Raw genomic sequence first — 9,604 nt, forward strand, 5'->3', positions numbered from 1 at the left:
GCTGACATAATTAACAATGCAGTGCATCAGAGTATTCTTAGAACTTGAGTCTTATTAAACTACAGACTACTTGACTTGGACTCATGATTGGTTACTCTCCTCCTATTTGGAATTGGTTTTAAAAAGAGGGGTCCAGAATATATATTACCTTTCAAATAAATGTCACATAATTCATTTGACATACATAAATTTTACATATTAGAAAAAATCATTGTACTCAGAATCTAGAAACGGATTAATAACTATTATTGACTCAAGAAGGAGTAGGTTCATAATACAATCATAATAAAATAATTGGATAAATGTTGTGTACATGTTAGGATTTTGTATAAACAGATTTTAAAATTCCATTTTAATTAACAACATTTAAATGATGCTATCACTTAATTTTGCTCGATAAAAAAATTAGTTAATAAGTTGAACGGAGTTTATGTAATCGGATTAATTTTGGTAAAACTTCATAGGAAGATGTGTTAAAAGTAAGGGGTCATTAAATTTTGAGAGGTCAAGGTCGCAAAAAATGTTTGTAGAAGTAGCAGCGGGGTAGGCCAGGTTTCATTCTGTGGGCGAGATTTTAAAGTTTTCTTGGAAAACTAGTCAGTCGCTATCATGCGTCGGAGTAGTGAGAGACGTACGTTTGACGTGGAAAATAAATAGCACCAAAAAAATGGTTTGACAGAATCTACTAAAATATAATATTTGTACTAGGATGTTCCTGTATTATAATTTATATATTTTATTATGTACATACTAAGACAAACTTGCTAATCATCTTTCTAATTCTCTTTTTTAATTCGTATTTAATATACGTTCTCCCTTTTTCTTTTAGTACAATAATTCGTTTTTCGGATTTTTTATTTTTTTTGGTGCATTTTCGAATCGACAACCCATACTTTTAAAAATAACTTTGAGATATATATTGTTTTATGAAAAAAATCAACTTATTAGCGAAAAAACAAACTTGCCTTCCAGAGCCCAGGAATCTGGACGAATCATAATTAATTCGACAATGTACCAAAAAAATTAAAAATCCAAAAAACGAAAACAGAAAAAGGTAGAACCTGCATTGAATACGAATTAAAAAAGGAAATTAGGTTAATTACAACAACAAAGGAAGAAGAGGATTAGCGAGTTAGTCTTGCTATGTATCTTCATTATGGTTAGAGAAGGAACATATTTCTAGTTATAATGACCAAAGGGATGAAACAACTTCAAATGTTGTCCGTCGACAAGTTTTACTAAATTCTGAAGTTATTTAAGGCATGTATAAAATGATTTGAAACAAAATATATAATACGGGTACGTCCTATAGTGTTTTATAAAATTAAACTAATTGCAGTTAAACTATTAAGTTTTAAGTGTGAAATATATTAAAATTAGTTAAGTGCTTGAATTTCTAAAATACAAAATACGATTTTTTCAATTCATTTTAGTAATTTGAAATTTACAATATTCTTTGAGCGGAAATAACTCCACGGATATTGATTCTAGAGAACTATAATTGTTGCCATCAGATCCGGAGTTATTGGGTTATTGAAACCTGATTTATTACAGATTTTTTAAAGGCATTTGTGGAATCGCCAATAGCTAATTACTTAATCGACTAATGAAAATTTATTTAAGGAGAAACAAAAAAAAAAATCATAAGGAATTAAAATACCGAAGTTCGGTTTATTCAGTGTATGGACAATGGGGACGTCACCTATCTGATATGTTCTTCAAAACTATGTAAAACAAAACTTTAAATGTGTACACTCATTACATTAACTTTTCTGATTTATAAAACTAGTTTTATTGCCTTTTTTTAGGAAAAAATAAGTTATATTGCCACACCCTGTATATTGTACAGGGTCGTTTAAGTAAATCCAAACCATATTTAACTACATCCTTAACTCTAAGGAAAGCCTTTAACTCGGTTATATCAATTTTAAAGTGACATGTGAGCCTTAGCTTTAAATTAGTTGCGCAAATTTTAATTCAAAACAAGTATTTACGATGAAGAAGATCCGGAGGAACATCACTATCGAATTTGCCTGTGTGGGACACAGGGCAGCGTACATCGAGAAGATGCTCAGTGATAAAAAGAGCACAGTTTACGACTTCTAAAATTACTGGAAAAGGTGGGGGTCATATATGAGAAAAGTCAACATGTCCCGGAATAATAAAAACACATTCCCATATTCATAGTAGGGCTGAAACGTTCCTTGAAGTAATCTCCTGGGACTCCGATTAACGTTCTTGCAAAGAAAAAAAACCCAAGTAACTCGTACAACAGTCTCCAGGTACATAAACACTGACCTAAGGATGAAGTCTTGCCACTTCTACAAAATATATATCATTACAGACACAATGAAGGCCACCTGGGCTGCCCACGGAAGAAAATTGCTGAACGATTTGAATTCCCATGGTAAATGAATCATCTTTTATTCGGATGAGAAACAATGGACTGTCGACATATCTCACAACATCCAGAACGAAAAATGGTTGACCACAGGTAGAGTTAATGTCTCCCACGTCTTTAAAACCATGTTTCCAGCCAGTATCCTGACCCTAGGTTTCATTGGGAGCAAATTAATTGTCATACCCTCATCTTCTTTAAGGCAAAGAAGAGATTAGTTACCGACAGATACTGTGAACTCCTGTCTGACCAAGATAAGGCCAATGGTGTCAAGTCCCTTTTTCAACAAGACTCGTTCCCCTGTCATAAGGGCTGCAAGATCGAAAAATTGTTTAAAGAAGAGAAGGTGCCATTTTGGACCCCAAACGTGGCCCTCTAACTCCTCCTATATGAATCCCATGGATTATTTCTTTTTTGGGGTGGAGTTGGAGAGGAAAGTCTCTACCAATTCATACAACAGTATCGACTCCTTGAAGGCATCCATCATTAAGTAATGGTACAAAGTATCGCCTGCGGACGTGGTCAAGAGCTGCAAATCCTTTAGGCCTCGTCTCGATCGAATGATTGGCGAAAATGGCACACATATTCAATGGTTTTTTTTCTTTTGTATTATTAGAACTTGTAAATAAAATTTCAAACCTCTACTTCTTCCCCTATTAGAAAAGTTAAAAATGAGATAAATAGTGGATCGAAAATCCAATGGAATTGAATTATTGCATTAGTCTTATCATAGGGTGCCCAATCGTTATCTTTGTACATCCTGTCTGACTTTTAAATTATACAAATTCATGAAAATGTTCGAGTTTATTAGGGGACAAAGATTCCTCCTCCTCAACCAAGAATCAAAATTCATCAATATTTTATTCTTAAATTTCATTAATTTTCAAATGTTAAACTTCTAAGCCGCCAAAAAACACTAATAAAGGGGCCACTTGTCCTCTATTTAGTGAATCGAAATATGTTCACCCTAATTTACCAGTTCATATGGAACTTGTATGTTCTATAACCAGTCATCACATCACAACTGTAAATTGTTCATTCAAGGCAATAGTTTGTCCCAACCGAGGCTCTGGAGGTTATCAAGGTCATCAAAATATGTATTTTCTTTTAACAAAATGTCAATAAGAAATGTTATTTTAAAAATCCGATACCCAATTATTCGGGCAAAATTAATATCACCCTCTCCCTCAAAAAATGTCTGCAGTGATGAAAAGATTGGTAATCACAGATATATTAAGGCTTTACTTATCCATGAATTTATAAACAAAGTTGAGAAATCCATGATCCATCTAATTTTTTGTAACCAAGCTACAAATTGTACAGTCTGATCACAATATCTAGATACTACTAGTACACAACATACCTAGATAACCAAAAAATAAAATATGATCACGACATCCATAAATCAATGGATTCTTCCACAACTTCAACAATATGATTTTCTTCTTGAGAATCATAAACAGTTTCCTCTAATATAATGGGATTATTCAATATTGTCTTATGATTATCATCAGACTTTGAGTTGGATAATTCCTCGTTGAAAATTAGTTGAAGCTGCTCTCCTTCAGAGGTATTGCTCCTACATTTACTTTTTCCCCTCAAATGATGTTGTAGGAGTGAATTGTTTGCAAAATATTGAAGACATTTTTTACATTTATTGGACTCGTCTTTGGAATGGGAGACGTTGGACTCAAAAGTAATTGAAATACGGTCTGCAGACTCAACTCTATTAATTCTTTCTGAAATAATAAGTAAATCAATACATGAAGATCCACGGATTAGATAATAATAATTAATCGCACTAAAAGTTTCAAACAAACAAATGGAACTTTACCAGATTCATGTTTAGACGAAATATGAGTCCTTAGATCAAAGGATTTTGTGAATGAGACACCACAAATTGGACATAGAGAGTTCTTATTCGAAGATATATTCTGTAACTGATGTCGATGTGACTCATGTGATTTGAGTTGACTCGCCGTAACAAAAGTCCTATCACATTCCCTACAAGAATAAGGTTTCTCACCCGTATGTGTCCGTCTGTGAACACGAAGCCTAGCCAATGTTAAAAAGTTTTTATCACAATCATCACATTGATATGGGCGAATGTCAGTATGACTCTTTCGATGAGCCGTAAGGGCAGAGGGATCTGTGAAATTTTTACCACAGTCTTGGCATAGAAAATACTTTTTATCAGAGTGTTCGAAATGAAGTGAGCGAACGTGTCGATTCAAATTACTCAAACAGTTGAAATGGGATGAGCAATGAGGGCAAGGGAAAGGTTTCAAATTTTGGAGCGTCTCTTTGTGCAGTCTAATATGAGAGAGGAGATTGGCTTTTGTTACAAAGGATTTAGTACATTGTGAGCATTGAAAGGGTCGTTCTTGCATATGCAAAGCACGGTGATTTTTGAGTGCCTATAAAAAAAGAACTAGGCATAAAGTAAGGATTAATTAATTAATGAGTACTTGTGCAGAAGAGAACGTCTTTTCACAAATACTGCAAGTATTTTTAATACAGGGTACTCGATTCCCAATCACTCTCTTCTTTTTGCCTTTAGATGATAATATAGTCAAAGGATCCAAAAAGGGTTTTATATCCAGACCTAAAGCAGCAAATACTTTAGTGTGTCGCTCTGAAATAACGATAGAGTCTGTGGGGTCGTGAAGGAGAATAAGGTCCTGACAGATCTGGAGATCAGACACCAACAGATCAGGGCATATAATGACCCTCGATTCTGGAAGTGTACGTAACGCGGGAATATCCCTGAACAGGACGCGGAAAGAATGGAATGATCCGTCCTTGCATACAAAAATTAAGTCCTTTAAAGAAGTTTTGTTCTTGAGTAGCGCCTCTATACCGGGAAGAAGGTTCTTTAGCCAATGATCCATAATAAGATAATTGATATTAATATTAGATGAAAAGGGAATTTTGTGCCTAGTATTTCATCGTCACTCAGTCAATTGCTATATGTGATAGTAGTGTATTAATTACCAAAGAACGCTGCATTGACAATTATCACTTATAATTAATGAAAACCCCTTACTTCGTATTTATATTAATTAATATATTATAATTTTCATTACAAATTTGATATTTTATATCAATTTTATCATGGTTTTTAAATTCATCCTTCGTTTGTGATGACGTCACATTGAAACATTAATCCACTGATAGTGTCAAGGACTTCAGCTCATCTACTTAGAAAATAATTGTATAAAAAGAGGGTTATTAAGTTATGTTATCTAATAAAATGTATATTAGGCATTTTTGAGTGGAATATATAATTTGTAAGTATCTCAACATAATCCATAATATCGATTTGTTTCAGATTAAATTGCTCCCTGTTTCATACAAACGCCATCATGTGACGTCAAAAAGATATACTAATAACAAATGTCCCCCTTATTAATATTAACTAGCTCGAAAAAAATGGAACAAGTAGCTTTAGCTACATAATAAAAAGTATGTAGTATTGGACATTTTAGAGAATTAATAACCCCTGAGTACATATACGTAAGTAATTCATTCATGCAAAGTACGTGAATAACGCTTGTTTATTATTGAATATATTTGTTATGTTGTTAATTCGTAATCGGCCTTGAGAATGGATGATGACGTATGAAGTGAAATGGATTTATTCCAGCTGATACATGGCTGTTCAATTAACTAAGTCATCACGTTGCTCCTGTGAATTATTGCCACAGGTTGGGCTCTCTTTCCAATGGCAATTTATTGTTTATTGGCCATTGCATGCTATTTTTAATTCTGGGCAATAATTAAAAAATATTAATTTAGTATTATTTAGAAATTGTTGATTGTGACTCAAGTGTAAAATAATGGGGAAATGGTTTGGGAGTGTTGGAGTGCAATGGATTCGAGGTATCCGAATGGCATCCCGCATCGAGGTCAATCCGAACGTTGCAATGCCGGAAAAACATCGATTACCCATGTTGCCCAAAGTCCCTTCACGCTACACCATGTTCAAAGTGCCTAAAACCCAAACAGAACTCTTTCGAATGCGCGGGGAGGAGTTGGTCCACAATGATCTCATCCTGGGTCAATATGGCATCATGGCCCTCTCTGGAGGCTCCCTAAAGCATGGACACTTTGAAATGATGCGAACTGGTGTGGGACATTACATTGGGAAGCAAAAGGCATTTGCCATTTATCGCGTTGATGCACCCCACAGGCCCAAAACGCAGCGTGGTATTGGAAAACGCATGGGAGGAGGGAAACCCTCCATTGATCATTATGTGTCTCCTATTCGAGCGGGACGAATACTGGTGGAAGTCGGCGGCTCGCTCACATGGGATCAAGTTCGTCCCTGGCTCACTAATGTAGCTAATAAAATGCCTTTTCATGCCATGGTCGTCACTCCAGAGATTCTGAAAAATATGAAAGAAGAGGAAGCACGCTTAAAAGCTGTCAACACGAATCCCATCACCTTTGAATGGCTCATTCGTAATAATATATTCGACTGTCAAAAACAACTCAGTCCCTATGATAAAAAACTCTTTGGAAAATTTGTGTACAAGGATAAGACATTAAATATTAAATGGAACGAAATCCGTAGAGCCATATATAAACATAAATGCTGATTACTATTTAATTAAATTCTTATTCTTTACGATCGGTAATGAAATTATTCTTCTTATTTTGTTTTTTTCAGAATGTGGTCCTAATGATGGACATTCCTCAAGAATTACTCTGCAATCTCTGTGAAAATTTGATTGATGAGGCAGTTGTACTTCCCTGTTGTGCAGGCTCAGTTTGTCTGGACTGTGGCCGCAAAGCTCTCGGTGAAAAAAATGCGTGCCCTCTAGGAGATTGCTTATCAGAGGAAGTTTATCCAGATGAACTTATACCCAATCGAAGATTGAGGCAAAAAGCATTCGATCTAAAGGACAAAGTTTCAACAACGCCAAGTGAAAACGAATCCTTAAATACGCTTCCTGTCAAGGAAGAAGGAGTGGATAAAGAAGATCCTGTTGTAGAATCGACTACCAGTGATGATTTAAGAATTCCGCTACAAGTCTCTGATATTAATAATCCTTTTATTGTTGAGTCAACAACTAATGATGATGAGATCAGTAATACTCGTCTTGAGGCCTATAACTTACCTTTGGAAAATAATAATTCAGATGAACTTGTTGTTTCTACAGAAGTCAAGACAGAATCTCCTACACCCTCAAGTCATTCTCTTCAAGAGTTTCTTGTTCCTGCAAAGGGTGATGATGATGATAAGAATCATCGATCCGAAGAAGACGATCTACAGGTGAAGGAGGATGACGATAAGAAGGATCAAAGTGAAGAACTTGAGAAAAGCCCTATTGAACCAGCCACAAGTATCTCTTTGGACGACGATCCAGTACCAACTGAAAACGGGAGTTTAGAAGAAAAAGAAATGGAAGAGAAAGAGACTCCTGTAAAAGAAGTACAAGATGAATCACATAGTTCATATTCAAAAGATCCACCAACAGAGATAAAAACTACTTATGGGGACCACAGTGTCTCGATTCCGTCCGAATATATGAATGTAGCAAAAGAAGATCCTTTGGCAGCTTTTCAGAAACTAATGGAGGTGAAGGATAAACAAAAGGGAATTGTGAATTCAACACAATACTACGGAACAATACCTAATACTTATCCAGAGTATATTAATCAGTACGCTTATTCTGCTTATCCAACGCATGCAGCGGCTACCTATCCCCCTCCATATTTTTCAGGCAATAATAATTATAATATAACACGATTTACTCTTGCAAATGATCTATTATTAACTTAGATGCAGCTTTACTTTGGAGCCTTTCTTCTATTAATTATTTATTTACATATTTATGAAGGGTGAATGATTTGATATTAATTCGTTTATTTATTTCATAGCAGATCCTTATGCTCAATACGGATTACCCACATCCATCCCTGGATACAGCCATTATCACCGAGATAGACATTCTACTACTTCCAAGCGAGAAAGTAGAAAGTATGCTCCTTATCCAGAGAGAAGTAGCTCAGAAAAGCGACATCGTTCTTCCTCTAGATATACTGCGAGTAGTAGTAGCAAATCAGTTGATCCTTATTATGACGATTGGAAGCGCTCTCATGATCGTCCATCCACTAAAGGAGGATCTACAGAAACTCGTAGGAAAGAAAGTGATCGTCGATCCAGTGCTATTAATAGCAGCAGCAGCAGCAGCAATAGAAAAAGGGATCGCTCATCCCCTTCTTCAGTATCATCAAAGAGCCGTCATCACGAAGAAAAGAAAGTTAAAAAGTCCAAAAAGAGTGATCGATCATCTGATGGAAAGAGTTCATCATCAAATCGCTCCTCTGTACCTGAAAAGGAAATAATTAAATCATCTCGTAGTAGTAGCAAAAATAAGGAGAGTAAAAAGCATCATCGTTCATCTATGAGTAAGAAAAAACAAACGGATGAAGCGGTTGAAAGTAAGCATCGGAAAGAAGAGAAACAGTCTTTGAAGAAGAAAAAGTCTTCGCGCAATCAAACTGATTCATCATCATCTAATTCTGATTCGAGCTCTTCTTCCTCTTCTTCTTCTTCCTCCTCCTCTTCAGATTCGAGTTCTTCTTCTTCCGAGGATGAGGAACGAGGAGATTCATCAGATTCATCTTCGACTACATCCTCATCCTCCAGTGATTCCTCAGCAGAAAATCAATCTAACAATAAACATGGCAAAAACAGCAAAAAAAATAAGTATACATCCTCAAAGAAAAAGAAGAAGGCAGCGATCCTTGTTGAGCCACCCAAGAAGAAGAAAAAGAAGAAGACCAATGCAAAAGACGGCAACAATAAATTGATCCTTGATCAAATTATAGAAGAGCATAGCAAGGATGTGAATACACTCGTTGACAAAAAGAAAAAAAAGTCTAAACGTCGCAAATCATCTCCATAATCTATATGGGATTACTATTCAGTTTTACGATTTTTTTTTATATACAAGTTAAATTGTCTCTGTTGCAAATTAATTATTATTGTTGTTCAATGTTCCCTACGCGCATTATAATTAATAATATAATATTTATATCTAATCCTGACTCTCTTAATCGGTGATATACTATGTACTTTGTTGATGATATCATTTGTCATGATTATAGTAAGTCTCTACAATTATTTAAATAAAATAGTTATTTTTAAGTGCATAATATTTTATCGTTGAATGTATTTTTTCTTGAATGAACCTT

At 35.0% G+C, this 9,604-nt stretch overlaps 3 protein-coding genes and 1 long non-coding RNA gene across 5 annotated transcripts; 3 read left to right on the forward strand and 1 right to left on the reverse strand.

Moving 5' to 3' along the window:
• Window positions 1–1,923: 1,923 nt before the first annotated feature.
• LOC121123689 (uncharacterized) lies at window positions 1,924–3,042 on the forward strand. Its single transcript, XR_005866067.2, has 3 exons — window positions 1,924–2,282; window positions 2,345–2,494; window positions 2,555–3,042. It is a non-coding gene; the product is annotated as an uncharacterized lncRNA (long non-coding RNA).
• A 147-nt stretch (window positions 3,043–3,189) lies between these two features.
• LOC121123686 (uncharacterized) lies at window positions 3,190–5,543 on the reverse strand. Its single transcript, XM_040718814.2, has 3 exons — window positions 4,867–5,543; window positions 4,233–4,815; window positions 3,190–4,137 (listed from the first exon to the last, which is right to left on the reverse strand). The coding sequence occupies exons 1-3, from the start codon at window positions 5,287–5,289 to the stop codon at window positions 3,788–3,790; spliced, it is 1,356 nt and encodes a 451-aa protein (XP_040574748.1). The 5' UTR covers window positions 5,290–5,543; the 3' UTR covers window positions 3,190–3,787.
• Window positions 5,544–6,237: 694 nt separating this feature from the next.
• Window positions 6,238–7,072, forward strand: mRpL16 (mitochondrial ribosomal protein L16). Its single transcript, XM_040718816.2, has one exon. It carries the CDS (start codon window positions 6,238–6,240, stop codon window positions 6,997–6,999), a length of 762 nt encoding a protein of 253 aa, XP_040574750.1. The 3' UTR covers window positions 7,000–7,072.
• Window positions 7,038–9,567, forward strand: LOC121123685 (uncharacterized). 2 transcript variants are annotated; one of them, XM_040718811.2, is made up of 2 exons: window positions 7,038–8,127; window positions 8,285–9,567. In XM_040718811.2, the coding sequence occupies exons 1-2, from the start codon at window positions 7,038–7,040 to the stop codon at window positions 9,313–9,315; spliced, it is 2,121 nt and encodes a 706-aa protein (XP_040574745.2). In that variant the 3' UTR covers window positions 9,316–9,567. The 2 variants fall into 2 exon arrangements, with proteins under 2 accessions (XP_040574745.2, XP_040574747.2); XM_040718813.2 differs by having other exon boundaries at window positions 8,288–9,567.
• The last annotated feature ends 37 nt before the right edge of the window (window positions 9,568–9,604 follow it).

This window comes from Lepeophtheirus salmonis, chromosome 8, assembly GCF_016086655.4.
Source record: "Lepeophtheirus salmonis chromosome 8, UVic_Lsal_1.4, whole genome shotgun sequence".
Lineage (NCBI taxonomy): Eukaryota > Metazoa > Arthropoda > Copepoda > Siphonostomatoida > Caligidae > Lepeophtheirus > Lepeophtheirus salmonis.

Coding starts and splice junctions, on each gene's coding strand:
- LOC121123685 (XM_040718811.2), top strand. CDS start 7,038: ATGAAATTATTCTTCTTATTTTGTTTTTTTCAGAATGTGGTCCTAATG. Junction 8,128..8,284: donor TCCCCCTCCATATTTTTCAG/GCAATAATAATT, acceptor TTTATTTCATAG/CAGATCCTTATGCTCAATAC.
- mRpL16 (XM_040718816.2), top strand. CDS start 6,238: ATGGGGAAATGGTTTGGGAGTGTTGGAGTGCAATGGATTCGAGGTATC.
- LOC121123686 (XM_040718814.2), bottom strand. CDS start 5,289: ATGGATCATTGGCTAAAGAACCTTCTTCCCGGTATAGAGGCGCTACTC. Junction 4,816..4,866: donor AGACGTTCTCTTCTGCACAA/GTACTCATTAAT, acceptor CTTTTTTTATAG/GCACTCAAAAATCACCGTGC. Junction 4,138..4,232: donor TTCGTCTAAACATGAATCTG/GTAAAGTTCCAT, acceptor TTATTATTTCAG/AAAGAATTAATAGAGTTGAG.